The 20,564-nt window shown below is 44.0% G+C and overlaps 1 protein-coding gene across 2 annotated transcripts in view; it reads right to left on the reverse strand.

Annotated features, from left to right (window-relative positions):
- The window catches only part of CDC7 (cell division cycle 7), a 269,093-nt gene extending 259,693 nt beyond the window's left edge, over window positions 1-9,400 (reverse strand). For both annotated transcript variants that reach the window (XM_086953942.1, XM_086953941.1), the window contains exons 1-2: window positions 9,267-9,400; window positions 7,081-7,164 (exon numbers count right to left, since the gene is read on the reverse strand). In XM_086953942.1, coding sequence (XP_086810068.1) covers window positions 7,081-7,164; window positions 9,267-9,288 — 106 coding nt within the window. In that variant the 5' untranslated portion in view covers window positions 9,289-9,400. The remainder of the gene's footprint in view (window positions 1-7,080; window positions 7,165-9,266) is intronic.
- Between the last annotated feature and the right edge of the window lie 11,164 nt (window positions 9,401-20,564).

A 20,564-nucleotide genomic window follows, 5' to 3' on the forward strand; every position in this document is an offset into this window, starting at 1 on the left:
ACTTAGCTCGTGTTGTTGAGAAAACTATAAATGAAACCTCTGGAGCCTTGAGTAATGTGACAGCCGAACTTCAGGCGGATCGTCTTATGACGTTACAAAATTGGATAGTTTTAGATATTATCCTCGCAGATCGTGGTGGAGTCTGTAAATTGATTGTGTCTAGTTGCTGTGTTTACATTACTGATAATGCCCCTACAGTATACCAAGCTATCTCCAAGTTACATACCATCTTCGAGTCTATACGTCAGGACACGGGAGATTGGTCTGTGATGGGATGGTTTTGGGGACTACTGTCCACATGGGGATGGAAGATACTAACTTTCCTTGGAATGATCTTGGCTATCATCTTCCCTTGTTGTCTTTGTGTGCAGTGTGGACCTGTAATGTGTGGTCTTTGTGCCACTATGTGTGTCCCAAAGCCTGCGTCACGAAAAACAGAGAATATTAGAATGATGCTACAGCAACAGCTCAATGACCTTATGGCCATTGACATCGACTCAGACTGACTTGAGTCCCTGGTGTATTGGAGGAGTAATGACAAAAGGAGGGTATGAGGTTCTACGATTTCGGCCCGTATCTAGCCGCCATTTTGTGTCCTGTCGCCATTTTGTGTTGCCCTCACTCAGGCAGCACGGCGAACGATGTGCTTTTGCTTTTCCAGCTGCTACGTGTCCTTTCAGTTAAAAAGTAACTCCATTGTCCTTGTTCATGAAACCTGATGTCAGGGTCTGGCCGAGTTTGTTAATCCATGTCTGGTTCGATTGATCCCGGTCTCGGCCAACTATTTTCCCTCTTCTATTCTTTCCTTATACTATCTTATCCGACTGGCCTTCGCTATTCTCTCCTTGTATGCTCCTATTACACAACCATCCTTAGAGACACACAAATACGTCCTGCCACCTGCAAGAGGGGATTGTGGACACCATCACTGATTAATTTGTCGGGAAGAGTAGCACACGGGGTCTGAGAAAGAGTCGTATTTGAGACACCTTGTTTCACAACTTTTCTCATTGGTTCGTTTTGTATGTGCAAAGAGTGGGATATTGTGAATGTGTTTCCTATAAAAGACTGTGCGCCACGGATTGAAGTGGCAGTCTCCTTAGAATCCACCCTGTGTGTAACTTCTGGGACAACTGTGCTTAGCTGCAGCTAATAAACCCGGCTTCCACGCTCAACGGAGTGTCTCGTGTCTCTGTTAGTTGCAAGGCAGGTGAACTCAGGGATTTAGGCGTGCCCTGCGCCGCCCAGCCCATAAGGCCCAGTTATCCAGCGTTATGGGGAAGCTCAATGCCATTTACACAAATAGAGCAGAGTTATTAAATTATGACTTAGAAAAACAACATATATACAGGGGGAAAAGGTTGGCTCACACCTGACGCAACAGTTTCGGGCTAAACATAAGAAACAATACATTGGTCAACTTCGCATAGGTTCTGGGGAAGTTGTTACTACGGAGGAGGAGGACAGGGCCCAGGCTTTCTATAACAGGTCTCTGCGTCCGTCCATGGCTGGTGACTATGGACTGTGTGCTACCAGACGCTGAGCGAAATATCGCCATGCACAATTAAAACATTGGGTACTACAGCCGGAGACTCGGCTAGCAGCCACTAGAGAACAATCCCCAATACAAAAAAGTTTGTAAAGAAGGCAGGTGGACGGAAAGGTGCGTTTCCTTTCTATTTTTGCTACTGATTTCCACCACCTGCGCAATCAGACTTCCACAAATAGCTTTCTGGGAGCAGACCCTTGAAGGGATGGTAATAGAAGTGCAATGGCATAAGATTTGGAGAGAGAACCCCACTCAATGGAAATGAGAGAGACACACTACAAAGTGCTTTTTGATTCGATCTGTACCCTACCAAACTTAAAAAGATCTACCCAACCACATCTGATTTGTGTTGGAAAGGTTGAGGGCTACTTGGGTTTTTTAAAACACATTTGGTGGGATGCCCTGTTATTCAGCCATTCTGGACCAAAATATTGACCCAGATAAATGATATTCTGGGATATCCACTTCCCAAAACCCATAGGTTTAGCCTTCTGGAGCTACGTGTTGACACCCTCAAAAATTAACCTTCTGGAGACTGTTCAAACCTGTGGTTGTGTCTGGAAGCGGCCAAGACAGCTCTGACTGCATTCTGGAAAAGGCTTGATGCTCCCTCTGCGTCCCAGTGGCATGCGCGACTCTGGCAAGCCATAACCATGGAGCGGGTGATAGATATACTATTAGAAAACTACAAATCTTGAGTATACTTGGAGTCTCTTGGTGCAGTTCCTCCTGGCTGGCTATCAACTTTTCATGCTCCACATGTACTAGAGTGCTCCACCTCTATCAGATCTAAAGGTTGGGGGGGGGGGGCATTGATGCCTTATGGCAGCAAAGGTCCCTGTTCAAAAGACCCTCCCAATGCGGAGGACCTCTGTCCCCCACATAATTAGCTGCATCAGCTTATACACTCATGTCAGCTGGTTTTGGGTTATTCGGGGGAAAGCAGCTTAAGTTGGGCAATACAAAAGTTTGGTTTTTATTGCTGAATTGACAGTGACAGGATACCTAGTTTGTCTGATTATAATTGACAGACTAATATCTTGCTGAAACTGTGTGTTCTAGCAATCTTGATGTGCAATTATGGTATCCGTCAATTACATCACTGTCATTGTACCACGTGATACAAATGGAGAGGTCAAAGGCAACATGGGTTGCACAACTGAAACTTTGTGCATGGTGGTAGACTGGTGCTCGTATTTTGAGAAGGTAATCTTTGAAGGGATCGGCTATCCCCAGACATTTGTAAAATGATGGGGGCCCTGGCAGAAGCATTTGTCCAAAAGCATGGTTAGGCCTTTACTGTGCGATCCCATAGAGTCAACGTTCTTGTCTTCATACATTTTGAATGTAACATCTTGTGTCGGATTAATCTTCCCTTATGTATATTGTACTGTACAGGTTATGTCAGAAAATAACTAGCACTTAATTGAGAATGATTTTTTTCTGTTTTGTATGTTTTTTCTTTCTGGGGTTCGTTTAAAAATAGTGCAAAATGTTATAAAAGAAATAATTTAGTAAGGCCAAAAAGGGGGGGGGGATAAACACCATAAGGGTCTTGGGTGCAACATCAACTTCCTTTAAAATATACCTGTACTAGGGAAATAACTAAGCTTGGTCTACAAACTTCAAACAGATTTGTATTCCGCGAGCTTGTAAAGTCATGCAAATAAAATGCTGCCTGCAGAACACCTTCGTTTTTGTATTAACCAATAAAAGACAACATGTATTAGTAGTAGGAACTCCTTGACAGATAAGGGACAAACTAACCATGTAACAGAAAATGAAACTTTGCCTGTAGGAAATATATTATAGGTAGAGTCTAGAACAATAGTGCCTTATAGTGAAACTATTGTGCGGCAAATTCAAGACTCTATTAGCCAGTAAACACCCAGGCCCACCTCAAACCATCTATACTACTATTATAAAGAGAGAACTGGCACCTTTTGGCCAGGTAAACTCGGGAACCACAGCGCCAATCTACACACCCGATACATCTATGAAAATGTCAGGGTGTGTAGTAGGACATAGGCGATATAAATTAAAAAAAAAAAGTAAATTAAAAAAATTACGTTTGTAAAAAAAGTAGTCCCCTGAAAGTTAGCGCCGGCCGGGACCTAGCGCTGGCCGTGACGCGACGACGTTGGTGCTTTCCGGTGCTTAGCACCGGCACTTATTTCCTGGGCCGGGTCTTCAGGCAATATCCACTCACTAAGCTTCCCTCTGTCTCCCCAGTGAAGCGCTGATGTGGGGCGGTAAATAAAATCCATGCCCGACACTTTTTTCCTACGGCCGGGTCTTCAGGCAATATCCATTCACTAAGCAGCTTCCCCCTGTCTCCCCAATGAAGAGCTAATTTGGCGCGGTAAATAAAATCCATGCCTGTCTCGATTCATTGCCAGCTTGCTTTGTCCGTAAAATATTTAAATTTGGACGTCCCGGCCTCCGGACCTATCATGAGGCACACGTACATACGTACACGCACAAAGAAGCCACTTTGACCCTGAAGCGGAAGTGGTACGCTCAGGACGGGTGAGACGATATTCATCATTCAGTGGCTCTCACTACAAACACTGGCCTGTAGCCTTTTTATTCTCTTCACGAGCGCTCCAAGCACTCCGTGCTATTCAGTGGAAGAAGTGTCCTTTTTCGGGTTGGTGAGCGTCAGAGTGTGAGCAGCATTAAAAGTGCACTGCATGCTGCATTTAAATAGTCGAGTAGGCCGTTGTATATGCCATTTATGCTTTCCATAAATCAGATTACGTGTATCACTTTTGCTTCTTGTACAGTAGTTATTTATAAAGCCTCGTCTCATGCCAGTAGTTCGTAACCTTTTTTGAAAACTAGTAGAAAGCTGTCCGGTCGCTTTTACTGAAAATGTTTCTAAACAATTCCTAGACGTTTGTGCAGCCTGCGTGTTTATACACTGATTTTGAGAGCACTGGAAAGGGGTGACATGGGGTGCTAAGAGTTATTTATTTTGTTTTGGGAGTGGAGCAAAAGCAAAACGCATTCAACTCTCAAAAGGCAGGCTGGTGCCATATGCACTTAACTAAAACAAAGTATTTCTTATTGGCACGAATTTCTGCTGACCAAAGGGTGCTGTTTTTCTCTACTATATAATAAAGAGAGAGCCCAAACCTTTGAGGGGGGGTGATCTCAGCACCGATCACAACACCCAATACAGTGTTGGAAAGGGCAGTTGCAGCAGAAGGACATAGGCTATGCAGGCGCCCACCATATACATTTAAAAGGTAAAAGAACCGTGCCAGCAAAGTAGTCCCTTGTGGGCGTGTCTGCGTTGTGCTGTGGGCGTGTGCTGGGGGTGTGACAAACACTGGGGGCGTGTGGTACATTCCGCCCTTCATGCCATGTCTCATATCGTGTGCTGTGGGCATGTACAGGGGGTGTGGGCATGTGCGGGGCGCGGGATAACGGAAAAAAAAGCGAGCGTTGTGCCCAATATTTCATTGTTTTTTCTTTCCAGGTTCGGTTCATTCCAGCTCCGGGTGTCCACCCTGCTCCCTTTAAATACTCCTGCACCCCATAATCATAATCCACCCGTACTCCTTAAAATACCCCAACACCCTTAAACACTAACCCATCTTAACCCTATAAATATAACCTGTACCCCAAAACCCAAACCTATCCCTAAACCCTAAAAATACCCCTGTACCCCAAAACCCAAACCTAGCCCTGAACCCTATAAATACCACTGTACCTCAAAACCCAAACCTACCCCTGAACCCTAAAAATACCCCTGTACCCCAATATCCCAACCTAGCCCTGAACCCTAAAAATATCCCTGTACGCCAAAACCCAAACCTACCCCTGAACCCTAAAATACCCCTGTACCCCAAAACCCAAACCTACCCCTGAACCCTTAAAATACCCCTGTACCCCAAAACCCAAACCTACCCCTGAACCCTAAAAATACCCCTGTACCCCAAAACCCAAACCTAGCCCTGAACCATAAAAATACCCCTGTACCCCAAAACCCAAACCTACTCCTGAACCCTGAAATACCACTGTACCCCAAAACCCAAAACTAGCCAGAACCCTAACAATACCCCTGTACCCCAAAACCCAAACCTAGCCCTGAACCCTTAAAATACTACTGTACCCCAAAACCCAAACCTACCCCTGAACCCTAAAAATACCCCTATACCCCAAAACCCAAACCTAGCCCTGAACCCTAAAAATACCCCTGTACCCCAAAACCCATACTTATCCCTAAACCCTAAAACTACCCCTGTACTCCATAACCCAAAACTTTATCTGAACCCTTAAAATACCCAAACACCCCAAAACATATACCTCAGTACCTCAAAACATGTACCCCTATACCCATACTTACCTTACCCAAACATAATAAAAAACATGCTTTTACCATTCATGCATTTACAACGAATTTCGTTGTAAATGTATGCGTGGTAAAAGCATATAAAATGTAATGCCATGCGTTATAATGGCATTGCGGAGTCATGGTACTTTTGTAATGAAAGTACGCGGAGTAATGGTATGCGGAAAGAAAGTTACGGAATAATGGGTGTTTACCCTCCCCGGTATGTACATTGGTGGCACGGCGGCCCACATCTCCAGCAACATACTCATATTTTTTCACCACCGATTTGAAAAAGGCACAGGTCTCTCTCATTGATGGGCAGCACCGACATACACTTTTAGACACACCTCCCGCCACAAGTTCTAGAATTGCGAACTTTAGAGCTGGGGAACTATGTTCGAATCTTGGCATCAGCTCAACATTCTGTGATTCTAGGCAAATCGCTTTGTCTCCCCGTGCCTACCACAAATTAATGTGTTCTTCTGTAATGTAAATTGTGCTCATGCCATGTTGTCGAGGTCGCGATATATAATATTGCAAGGAAAAATAAAGTAGGGAAACTCGAGTTCACACACTACTGAACGCGCACTCTTAAGTACATCAGCAGTGCACTGTGAATCGGAGCGTTTCACAGGCCTGTCACAGATAAGAAATGCTATCAAAACGAAATCCTACAAAACAATATACTACTGGCCAGCAGCAATTCATACCCGGACAACGTCGGGACGGGCTGCTAGTTAAGAAATAAAAGTAGTCACTTAGCACATCTGTCCATCGTGGAAAACTGTCTTACCATGCACAGGTCTTTGTTATTATTCTGTGGATATGAAGTGGCGGAAGAGAAAAAAATGCAACCTTGACTAGAAAAGAAAAATCTTTGCATTGGCCTGTGTACCTTACAAAACTTGCTTAGGAGAACGACCATCCTTGATCCGACTAGTGAAACAATCTTTCGTTGCCATGCACGTGTTTAACTAGAAAATAAAGAAGCTACTCATAAAAGCTGTGAATCAGAATTTCAACACGTAAAACTGGCTTGCATTCTTACGCATATCATTTTAAAACCTTGTCAGCAACTATTTTCTAGAGGAGGCAATATTTAACAAACACTTAACTTACAACATTTAAAAAAATCATAAAACTATCTTTTAAACTATGCGAGTACAACAAGTTGAAAACTATGATGTACCTTCTCCAATTTTGTCCTGGATTTCAAACACATTTTTAAGTTGTGGTACAGCTTCATAAAGCATTTCAATATCTTGTTTCACTCCTGTTAACAAGAAGAAATATACACATGTTAATACTTAACCCACCAAGACAACAATAAAAACAGTAAAAGTGCAGGCAACATAGTGTTACACAACACCTATTTAGAAAACTGTACCAGTAGACAAACTAGGAATGACAAAGATAAACCAAAAAATGAAAAAGGACAATCATTCTCAGCATCAAACAAGAGATTCGAGTGGTAAATGTAAATGTAGTAGTACTTGTATAGCGCACAAATGACCCATGAGGCATCTCAGCGGTTGTACGCATACCGCTGTGGAACTCTTTCTGGCTTTTCCCTGTGAAGTGCCCACTCCTGGGCACCCCCAAGGTGCAGCCAGGCATCCTAGCGTTGTTGGGGCCGTTGTGGAGATAAAGCAAGCTATTGCCCAGAGTTGCAGAGTGGGACCCATTGATTAGAATAGGCACCGAGGCGAGAATTATCAGGTCCGAGGAAATTTAGCCCAAGACCCGCCGAGGCGGGAATTGAACCCTGGTCCCGGGCTATACCTCTGCATCAGGGTCTGCCGCTCTAACCATTGAGCCACACTTCTCCACTCAACCAAGATCCCAGTGGTTCTAACCAGTGACTTCATCACCCCGGCCACTGTCACTAACCGCGCCTGGCAGAGAGACAATTCCATCAGACACCATCCATGTTGCACCAAACAGCATCCCAGTCATGCCAGCAACACATGATTACGATAAATGAGTGACACTCCAAACTTTGTGCAGCCATAACTACAAAAAGCAGAGATCACACATGAAGAGAGTGATTTAATGTATCTCTTAGGTGCCAGCTTGAGGTGCAGAAAACTGGATACAGTTGGAGTTTCAAGGGTACCAACAGTGTAAATCGCTGTGCTTTCAGAGGGTACCCCAACCACTGAAAGTAGAATTATGGGGGCCTACGGGCGGACACTGCTTTGCCACTGGCTGGGCAGGAGGCACAGGAGTTGCAAAACTCCTTCAACTTTTGGGTTTGGCCAGTAGAAGTGGCGGACAGCCTGCTCCAAGTTTTGTACTGGCCAATATGCCCAACATAGGGAAGTCAGGTGCCAACTACTGAGGTATAACCACTCTCCTGGTGGCACCAAGTTCAGGGTCTTAGGCCTCAGTGCACAGGAGCCCCTCTTCTCAATAGGTCCTGTGGAAGCCCCCGACATTTTCCTGTTCAAGTTCATGGGGCACTGTTCCCTTTCCGGCTGACAGGTCTTCTCCCTTGGGAGATGGGACCTGGGCTGGTGACTGCTCAGAATCTGGTATCCCAGTCTTCTTGCCTTTCCTCTTGAAGGGTTGGTCCATCATTTCAGGTTGCAACACCTCTTTTTCACCCTGGGTTTTGCTCTGCTCAATCAGAGTACTGTGAAATCTAGATGAAGCAAAGGCAAGTCTATAAATAAGAAATAAAGCTAAAGCTCAGTAACAAAAGCCCCCCTCCACGGTGATGCACGAATGATGGGGCACTCTGTAACCAACTCTATACGTGCCTAAAAAAGACAAAACTCATTCGACGTGCCCAGACCACACACCGGTAAGCCACTTTCCTTTCAGTGTGAACAGCATAACGCTGTACCCGATATGTAAATATCAAGCGCCTTTGAATGAAAAACAAAGATACTGAGTACTTCTTTCACTATGTATAACTGGAAGCTGAATGATCAGAAGTGAAATCTAACACACACAATAGAGCACATTTATTGAGGTACATTAACACGGGATGGTTCTAAGAAGGTTTTTTATCAGTCCAAGAGCAGAAACAGAGCAGTTGTATGCGGGACACTACTTTTCCATTCCTGAACATATTTTAACATTTCAATGCATTATGAGTTATAGTCTGTGTTCATTTTTAATAGAACCAGTTGAAACAACACACCGGATAATGTAGAAGCAAAAGTCCATCAGTGGTGCTCAGATGACATGAAAACATCTGTTCACAACAACTAAAACGTCACAACGCACCGTGTGTTCAGTCTAAAACTTGGCGGCACCGGAAGCAGAAACGACGCTGGCTTTTTGTCTCTCTGCAACTATCCAAAATATACCCACACGTTGCGAGGGCTCTAGGGTTTGCCACGGAGACTCTAAATTAGAAACTCTTACCTGCGGAGTCCAGGGCGCTCATTCTACCATAAGAAAGAAATCACCATGAGCCAATACTGCATGGGGGACAATTGGCCGAAAAACGCGTTGTAGTCTCCGACTTCCAAGCAGTGTGAGGCGGGACAACAGGATTTGCTACGGCCAGTCAGAGATCGGGAGAGGGAGCCATTCTCTAAGTCCGATTGGATGCCGTTGCAGGGGTTATGCTGATTGGTGCGCTTCTTCTATCGGGAAGTGAATTTACCCTCGCCCCATACTGTACGGTCGAACCTGCCTCAGCCCGCCCCTCACTCAGCTGTTTCAATTAAATCTAGGCGCCAAGCAAGCATCCCGGTTAGAACGTAGGACGTGGAAGGTTTTGGGATGAAACCCAAGTGTCTTCTTTATAGTAAGGAATGATCTTTGCTCATTTAGATCTTTGGAGTACGTCGCCGTAATAATCGGTATATAAATACAATTTCCATGCACCAATGCAACGGTCTCGCCTTTGCAAAAGCTAGGGCTATTGACGTTGTAAATGTCAACATTTTTATTTACGTGTTGCTTTTGAAAACAGATAAATAAATGGCATTGTCATTTACAATGCCAATAGCTTAATCTTTCGCAAATGGCACACACAGACCCACAAACACACAGAGGCCCACACACACAGAGCCCCCCTCCCCCCACACACAGAGAGCCACACACAAACACACACACAGAGCCACACAGCCCCACACACACACACACACACAGCACCCCCACCAGTGGAAGGAGTGGGCGGGATCGGAAGGGCACGGCGTGCCCCTACTTTTTAGGTTTCTCCTATTATCATTCGCTTGCGAATGTAATAGGCGAAAATTCAAGTGCTCGATCGACTGGTCAAACCACTGCGGTTTTTCCACAGTGCATATAAGTCACGTGACCACAAAAGAGGGTCACGTGACCACACAAGCACGCGCATCTCCCTAATCCGCAAACAGCATTCATTCAAAAACACAGAAACCCCTGCACCCATCCGGCTTCCCTCCGCGCATCTGCCTGCCACACTTCTCCTCCCCTCGCTCGCATTCCCGCCCCCTCACCAGGCTCTCCCGCCCCCATCCGGCTTCCCTCCGGCCATTTGCCAGCATACACTCTCCAAGCGCATCGCGCTTTCGCACACAGGCAGGTACCGCCTACATTAAATACACTTGAAAGCCCGATAAAGCGAAGTACCGAAGGAAAACGCAACTTACTGAACTTTATTATCAGAGTACACTGAATAACTCCCGGGATGTTGGCGCCAGTACATTAACCTCTTTCATTGTAGATGGTGGCCAGCCATTGAAAATAATCGAATAAAATCCCAGTGCAGGCCCAATTTAATCAAAACTGTTCGCATTCAAGAGGTCAGTGCCAGTAGGTACTTGAGGTAGCTTGGGACTCTTGCCGCATATTTCCTGCTCCGAGTAAAGCAAGCTTGCAAAAACACTGTGGGTGCTTTGTGTGTCACTGTAATAATTCTGAAACTAAAGTCGACTTCCAAAATTCAAAGGAAGTTCCAGATGCATATTTTCTGCTAAGACCGGTTCCCAAACAATAGAATTATTAAGAAGACGCCATTACCGGAGCAAACAACACTCGTCACACTTGCAATATTAGTTTTGTGGTTCAGTTTCACCCCCGCAACCAGGTTGGCGGAAACCACATGGCTATGATGGTGTAGCATCGATCCGGGAGCTTGGCTATCTGTCATGTACAGAGGAGGCAGTGTTTGGCTTGTGTCCTTGCAAAAACACAGTGGGGTGCTTTGTGTGTCACTGTAATAATTCTGAAACTAAAGTCGACTTCCAAAATTCAAAGTAAGTTCCAGATGCATATTTTCTGCTAAGACCGGTTCCCAAACGATAGAATTATTAAGAAGACGCCATTACCGGAGCAAACAACACTCGTCACACTTGCGATATTAGTTTTGTGGTTCAGTTTCACCCCTGCAACCAGGTTGGCGGAAACCACGTGGCTATGATGGTGTAGCATCGATCTGGGAGCTTGGCTATCTGTCATGTACAGAGGAGGCAGTGTTTGGCTTGTGTCCAGCTGGCACGAGCAACACTTGGTGGCAAGCATTTTGCTGCTCCTTCAACCCCCTGGCACTGAATGTCGTGCACACGTGCTGTTCTGTGGGGAGTCCGTACGTCTCCTGCGTGAGTGCTGCTGCCCGTGGAACACTGACTGATACAAAGCCATAGCAAGCCACTGACTTGCTCGCTAGCACGCGCGGAATACACCACACTTATGTAATCTTCTAATATGCAAACCGTGGCCTGTGCTTTCATTAAAATAATGCAAGACCGCTTGTTGGCTCAGAACTGCTGTACAAATTGCTATGCTCGTCTCGATTGTCTACACTTGACATTTTGGGGGGTGTGAAGGGTTGAGTGCGCTACTGGGATGTAAGCGCATCCCTGTGGTGGGCACACTTGTGTGGTACTGTGTGTTACAACACAACACAGTGGATTCCAAAGGTGTTCAAATAAAGTTCCAAAATTTGAAAGTTTTCAAAATTTAATTAGCATTTTTATAGATGTATCTCATATTTCCTTCATATGAATGAATTAACAATCATTTTTATCATCATCGAGAATGAAAGAAGCTCCAATGCATTTCGGACAAGACGTCCTTTTTCAAGGAGCACTGCAACAAAGGATTTACAGGAAGCCAAATCAATATGAGAGCTTAAACCATCGTTAAAACAACATGATAACTGCAGTTGAATATACGGGTCCGTGAAAATACCCTCATGCGCCCTTAAAAGGAAAAAAATGATGAATCAATAAAGAAAGATTAACCCAAGAGTGAGACTAAGAGTAAGAAGGATGGGGGTGCATGGAACTACTAGAATCATGAGACTCGACTGTGAGGGCTTAAAAAAAGGTGCTTAATGGCGTGGTTCGCGGCGCATGAAAACATGCGGAGTTCAACGTAAGCGAGTTTAACAAAGTGGTTAGCGGCTCGTAGAAGCATGCGAGGTTAAGCTGGAGTTAAACGATCAGCTAATGCGCCTTAGACGAGCGGATAAAGTACATGCGGGACTTACTTGGTGAGACGCTAGTTAAAAAGCGTAAGGCTCCGGTTCAAGTTGTGACAACCTTCGTGGAGTGGAAGCGGAGTTTTAAAAAAACATAGCGAGGTGATAAAAATAGAAGAGGGGTTAAGGCGAGGGGTGTGCAAAAAGTGGCCATATTGGAATGGGTTATGTGATTGGAAACGAGTGAGGTAAACAAGGAAAGGTAAACATGCAGTCGCTATGTGCAAGCAGCAAAACAGGGTAATGATGCATCAAGATGTGCCCAGCTGGGCATTATAAGTAACAACTTAGTTCAGTGCGGTCATTTAGACCAAAAGGTTTCTGGGATTGTAATCTGTACATCCATGACGTTTCTCTTTGTAGGAGAGTTTTGTTATTGTCTCTCCCTTCAATCTTGGGGACAATCTCCAACACCAAATATTTGAGCTGGGCCACGTTGTGGTTGGCCTCATTGAAGTGGATGGCAATGTTGGATTTGGTGTTTTTGGTTCTTATATTAGACTTGTGTTCGTTAAGTCTTATCTTAATCTTCCGACTGGTTTTTCCCACGTAGGTTTTGCCACATGGGCACTTCAGGAGGTAGATCAAATTGGAGGAATCGCATGTTGCGTCGACGTTGAGCTTGATGTTAAATCCTCTCATGGGATGACTGACAGTATTACCTTTGATCACATTATTGCAATTGCTGCAATGGTGGCACGGTCGTGTGCCAGTGTGATGTGTTGAGATAGGTTCAGTGGCACTTCTTGAAAGGATCTCCTTAAAGTTCATAGGTCTGGTGTAAGCAAAAATGGGGGGATCCTTGAATAGCTCCCCAAAGTCTGGTTCGGATGAAAGGATACGCCAGTGTTTCAAAATAATCCTTTTGTAGTTATTGCTAGAGGTGGAATACCTCGAGACTAGTACCATTCTCTCATTACTGGTTTTAGGTTTGCTCTGCAGAGCTTCAGTTCGAGAAATTGCTGAGGTTCGATCAATGGCTTCCTTGAGGATTGTCTCTGGGTAACCTCTCTCTCGGAATCTAGATGCCATGGATATGATTTGGTTTGCCCTGATGTTGGGGTCAGAAACGATCCTGGTGACTCTTAACATCTGACATCTAACCTCGCCTTAACCCCTCTTCTATTTTTATCACCTCGCTATGTTTTTTTAAAACTCCGCTTCCACTCCGCGAAGGTTGTCACAACTTGAACCGGAGCCTTACGCTTTTTAACTAGCGTCTCACCAAGTAAGTCCCGCATGTACTTCATCCGCTCGTCTAAGGCGCATTAGCTGATCGTTTAACTCCAGCTTAACCTCGCATGCTTCTACGAGCCGCTATCCACTTTGTTAAACTCGCTTACGTTGAACTCCGCATGTTTTCATGCGCCGCGAACCACGCCATTAAGCACCTTTTTTTAAGCCCTCACAGTCGAGTCTCATGATTCTAGTAGTTCCATGCACCCCCATCCTTCTTACTCTTAGTCTCACTCTTGGGTTAATCTTTCTTTATTGATTCATCATTTTTTTCCTTCTAAGGGCGCATGAGGTTATTTTCACGGACCCGTATATTCAACTGCAGTTATCATGTTGTTTTATCGATGGTTTAAGCTCTCATATTGATTTGGCTTCCTGTATATCCTTTGTTGCAGTGCTCCTTGAAAAAGGACGTCTTGTCCGAAATGCATTGGAGCTTCTTTCATTCTCGGTGATGATAAAAAGGATTGTTAATTCATTCATATGAAGGAAATATGAGATACATCTATAAAAATGCTAATTAAATTTTGAAAACTTTCAAATTTTGGAACTTTATTTGAACACCTTTGGAATCCACTGTGTTGTGTTGTAACACACAGAACCACACAAGTGTGCCCACCACAGGGATGCGCTTACATCCCAGTAGCGCACTCAACCCTTCAATCCTTTTGGACGTATCTGAACAGTTGCGTCACCTGTAAGGAGCACCTTAAATTGATTAACTTACCCACCTTTTCAGCGAACTATTGAATTTACCGAAAGCTGTGCGCCGTGCCCAACCTCTTTTGCTCATTTTCAACCCCACTGTTCTCAGAGCAGGCAGCACGCATCCCACCAGAATGCAGTATGAAGAAATTTCGAAATCCACCGAAGCTCGAGCCGAAACTCTAGCTTTTGACACTGACGCAACAGAGAGAATATACGCTATTATCAATGAAGACTTAACCCAAACTGCATCCAACAAAACAAAGGAACAGTGCATCAAGCAACTCCTGTACCTATCAAGACGTCGTATCAACCAGAAATTACATGCTAACACCTTGATAAAGTATCACAAGGTGCTCCGCATTCCCCGTGGCCTACGGATTGCTCTAAAACCGTCTCTCTGCAAGAACTCAAAAACATTCATTGAACGATGGAATGCCATCCTCAATAAGTGCAGTCTGGACCTAATTCTACTAATAGTGGAGGAACTGTCCGGTATCCTGACTGAGCTCACTCATGAAATCACCACCATTGAAAACGAGTTAAAGGATTTAATAACACCGGAGGAATTAACTGCGACACTTGATGAAATCCAGGTCCAAATAGACAAACACACAAAAGAGATAAACGAACGTAAGTTACGTAAATTTCGCCGGGACACCCTGGACTATAAACTCGGAGAAGTTTATACATGGGCGGATGTTTATGCCCAACGCCGCAGAAACAAACCTTATAATCCTAACACCGATACTTCTTCTTCTGAGAGTGACAGCACCAACCGTCCTCCTAGGAGAACCCCTACTGAAACATCCACTTCTGCACCCCCATCCAATGAAACTCCTTCAACAAGTAACGTCGATTTAACTACCTCGGAGCCTTTTTTAGAGGTAGGTCCAGACAAAACCGCAGACCCAGACGGGGCAAAAGGGCCGGCAAAAAACAACTCAGGTACCCAACAACCACCGAAGAACAACAAGAAAACCAGGAGAAATCGTTAGTCATTAACATTTCGGACGTCCGTCTGACTGACCATGAAACCAGAATCCTTCAAAAAGGGTTGTCATTCGTTCCCACCAGCAACACCAACTTACTTGAATTAGACGTGAGTACGTTCAAACTCACAAGGAAACTAAGATTGAAACATTTTTTTGAGAACATCGTAGACCCTGCAACTGATTCTAAACCTGATCAACTCATGGGTTTACGACCCTCTAGCACCTTTATACCGCCTGTCAGCCATAAAAGTATAGACACTTTCGAGACCCTGGTGAAACAGGACATTTCCAAACTAAATTTCCGCAAAAAAACTCACAAAAACATCACTAACAAAGACATGGATACTTTAAGAAACATTGCAAGGAATCCAACTATCAAGTGCGTAAAAGCAGACAAGGGAGGTGCCCTCGTCATTTTGAATACTGAACTTTACAACCAAGCACCAGGGAACATGTCATGGACCCCAATGTTTATCTACCTCTTGAAGGAAATCCTACTAGTGAGTTTAAAAGGGAGCTCCTTTTCATTATTGAGAAAGCCACCACCGATGGCATCATTGATGACAGAACAAAAAGATACATCATCACAGAGCATCCCCGCAGCCCTTCCATCACCATGCTGCCTAAAATCCACAAAAATTTGACGGATCCCCCGTTCCGTCCAATCGTATCAACTAGAGGTTCAATACACAAACCGACTGGTAAATTTATTGATCGTTACCTACAACCTATGGTCTCGAAGCTACCCAGCCACATCAAGGACACTACAGAACTGCTGAACAAACTGTCAAGTCTACAATTTCTTGAAAACGAGAAACTAATTTTATGTACAGCTGATGTGAGAAGCTTATATACTTCTATCCCCCATGAAGGAGGGATTAATGCCGTGGAACAAGCTTTACTCCTATCGGAAACTAACGATTCCCTGAAACCGTTCATCCTTGAACTGATGATATACACCTTATATCACAGTTATTTCAAATTTGAGGAAAAATGGTACCTGCAAATGTCCGGGATGGCCATGGGCAATTGTGCGAGCGCTGACCTACGCCAACCTGTACATGGGAAATTTCGAACTTAACCACATCTATCAGAACAAGACCTGGATGGACAACCTTAAACTTTATGTTCGTTATATTGACGACTTGTTTTTTATTTGGAAGAACACTCAAGAGAGCTTGGAATTGGCTCTAACAGAACTTAACTTCAAAGATGATCGAATTGACTTTACCTGGAATATCAACCATCATGAAATAGCGTTTTTGGACGTCCTCATTAAAATCACTCCTGAGGGAATACAGACAGATCTTTTTCGGAAGACCACCGATCGCAATAATGCTTTACTCTTCAGCAGCTTCCACCAAAACTCCTTAAAAAGACACCTACCTCACAGTCAGATGTTAAGAGTCACCAGGATCGTTTCTGACCCCAACATCAGGGCAAACCAAATCATATCCATGGCATCTAGATTCCGAGAGAGAGGTTACCCAGAGACAATCCTCAAGGAAGCCATTGATCGAACCTCAGCAATTTCTCGAACTGAAGCTCTGCAGAGCAAACCTAAAACCAGTAATGAGAGAATGGTACTAGTCTCGAGGTATTCCACCTCTAGCAATAACTACAAAAGGATTATTTTGAAACACTGGCGTATCCTTTCATCCGAACCAGACTTTGGGGAGCTATTCAAGGATCCCCCCATTTTTGCTTACACCAGACCTATGAACTTTAAGGAGATCCTTTCAAGAAGTGCCACTGAACCTATCTCAACACATCACACTGGCACACGACCGTGCCACCATTGCAGCAATTGCAATAATGTGATCAAAGGTAATACTGTCAGTCATCCCATGAGAGGATTTAACATCAAGCTCAACGTCGACGCAACATGCGATTCCTCCAATTTGATCTACCTCCTGAAGTGCCCATGTGGCAAAACCTACGTGGGAAAAACCAGTCGGAAGATTAAGATAAGACTTAACGAACACAAGTCTAATATAAGAACCAAAAACACCAAATCCAACATTGCCATCCACTTCAATGAGGCCAACCACAACGTGGCCCAGCTCAAATATTTGGTGTTGGAGATTGTCCCCAAGATTGAAGGGAGAGACAATAACAAAACTCTCCTACAAAGAGAAACGTCATGGATGTACAGATTACAATCCCAGAAACCTTTTGGTCTAAATTACCGCACTGAACTAAGTTGTTACTTATAATGCCCAGCTGGGCACATCTTGATGCATCATTACCCTGTGTTGCTGCTTGCACATAGCGACTGCATGTTTACATTTCCTTGTTTACCTCACTCGTTTCCAATCACATAACCCATTCCAATATGGCCACTTTTTGCACACCCCTCGCCTTAACACCTCTTCTATTTTTATCACCTCGCTATGTTTTTTTAAAACTCCGCTTCCACTCCGCGAAGGTTGTCACAACTTGAACCGGAGCCTTACTCTTTTTAACTAGCGTCTCACCAAGTAAGTCCCGCTTGTACTTCATCCGCTCGTCTAAGGCGCATTAGCTGATCATTTAACTCCAGCTTAACCTCGCATGCTTCTACGAGCCGCTAACCACTTTGTTAAACTCGCTTACGTTGAACTCCGCATGTTTTCATGCGCCGCGAACCACGCCATTAAGTACCTTTTTTTAAGCCCTCACAGTCGAGTCTCATGATTCTAGTAGTTCCATGCACCCCCATCCTTCTTACTCTTAGTCTCACTCTTGGGTTAATCTTTCTTTATTGATTCATCATTTTTTTCCTTCTAAGGGCGCATGAGGGTATTTTCACGGACCCGTATATTCAACTGCAGTTATCATGTTGTTTTATCGATGGTTTAAGCTCTCATATTGATTTGGCTTCCTGTATATCCTTTGTTGCAGTGCTCCTTGAAAAAGGACGTCTTGTCCGAAATGCATTGGAGCTTCTTTCATTCTCGATGATGATAAAAATGATTGTTTAATTCATTCATATGAAGAAAATATGAGATACATCTATAAAAATGCTAATTAAATTTTGAAAACTTTCAAATTTTGGAACTTTATTTGAACACCTTTGGAATCCACTGTGTTGTGTTGTAACACACAGTACCACACAAGTGTGCCCACCACAGGGATGCGCTTACATCCCAGTAGCGCACTCAACCCTTCAATCCTTTTGGACGTATCTGAACAGTTGCGTCACCTGTAAGGAGCACCTTAAATTGATTAACTTACCCACCTTTTCAGCGAACTATTGAATTTACCGAAAGCTGTGCGCCGTGCCCAACCTCTTTTGCTCATTTTGGGGGGTGTGGCATAAATCAATTGGTCAAGTTTGCAGAACTGGGGCATTGCACTTTTACTGCAGTTAAAGTATTTAACACATGATTTAGAATTCAGAGGTTATAAACTGTGGGCCTTACTCCATGTAGTTAAGTGACTGCACAGTGTACTCACTTTTTAGACTTTAAGGTGTGATGACAAAGGGAAGATGGAGAAGAGTGAATGTGGCTATACAGATGCAACAACTATCGAGAAGGTAAGGGTTGCCATGCACACAAAGGACAACAAGCACTGGCGTTGCCAATAGGTTTCGCATTTGGAAAGTTGGAGCTATTGGTTTTGTAAATGACATTTTATATTTATATATCGTTATTGGCATTGTCAATAAAATATATAAATATAAAATGTCATTTACAAAACCAATAGCTCCAACTTTCCAAATGCGAAACCTATTGGCAACGCCAGTGCTTGTTAAATTTGACACAGTCCGTTCCCCTACTTCTGTAATTTAAAAATGCGTCCCAGGACGGCAAGAATGGTCTGAATTTAAACAATATTGTGCGATCGTCCAGCCCTGTGTTTTGTTAAGGAAGGCATTTGTAGCAGCCACGACCTCCTCCCTCTCCTCTTCTGTATCTGGGGGCAGAGACCTAAAAAACAACACTGTAGGAATAATTAACCAGCACTCGAAAACGGCAGCCTTTGGTGCCCGATAGAGTGTGATTTACACCTAATTTAGCGAGGAGGCCCCCTGCCTGCCCCCACTGTGACCTATACAATGGTCACATCAGGGTGCATTTTAGACATCACACTTGACTTCATCTGCCATTTATTTTCGGCCTCTGATGATGCCACAAAGAAAGGAAAAGCACTCCAGTGTAGAATTCCTGGCAGACTGTGGTATTGGGTTTTCTCAGATCTACATACTCTGCAAAAACTCCATGACACCGTAACATAGAAGTTGGCACGGAAACTGGAAATGCAAAAGACAAGTTTATTATGACCCCATGGGGTGGTGGTACAATCCTACAGCACCCTTCGGCAATGCAAGAAGTATCACACCGAACATCGGTGAGCGACCTCTTTTATACAGTTTTACAGTAATAAAAAGAGTAGGCGGGATACATTTGCTCAGTTTAGGAACATATAAGGACATTTCTGGAACACAGCCAACTCATGGGAGGAGTTTCAGTACTAACGGTCAGTTTGGGGAACATTCCTAAGCGATGACCATCCACTAATACAGAGGGTTTGACTATGCATGCGCAAGCTTGACCAGTACTAAAAATAGCCTGTTGCTGGGCAAGTTTGGAAGGGCATTGGTACAAAGGAAGGACAAAAGGGCATGCTGACCACGAGGCAGCATGTTCATGAAAATGGAAGCCAGTAATACAAAATGGCCTCCACAAGTGTGGTCAAGATAAGAAAGAATTCGTGTAGCTGAGCTAAACGCTAACCCGATCATTGTCAAATTACGACAGACGACCCTTATAGCATTTAGCTGAAGCTACCTCATAATGGAAGTAGTCAGGATACTCATCATCAGTATTAATCAACATAATATTCGTTATTTCTCGATTAATCATTTGCTCATTCTTAGCAATGGCTCGTTTGGATGGAATACAAGCAGTAATACACATAGAACATAACATAGGGCCACATTGAATACATAGGCAAAGGAAGAAGAGTATCCCAATTATTATACATAGAACAGTTAATAATTTCCAGCCCCAAGTGCTGAGCAAAGTCCAAAACCAATTCGAAAATGTCCATGTACCGTTTTCGGGATGTATTTCAGCAGCTATTTTATGCAATTTAGAAATAGCATCATACACAGAAGGTGAATTATCAGGAACATATACACAGCAACTACTACCGATAATGAGGCATGCACCCCCACGATCAGCTAACACTACATCTAGAACCATCCGGTTCTGGAGCGTTACAATTCTAGTAATTTGAAGTTCCTCAGTCAAATTCCCTAAGGCAAAAACTGTTTCATTAGCAACAGCTTCTACAACACGTGTTAGCCGTCTTATTTTCCTGCTA

The sequence above is a fragment of the Lissotriton vulgaris genome, chromosome 1_1 (genome assembly GCF_964263255.1).
Source record: "Lissotriton vulgaris chromosome 1_1, aLisVul1.2, whole genome shotgun sequence".
In the NCBI taxonomy this organism is placed as follows: domain Eukaryota; kingdom Metazoa; phylum Chordata; class Amphibia; order Caudata; family Salamandridae; genus Lissotriton; species Lissotriton vulgaris.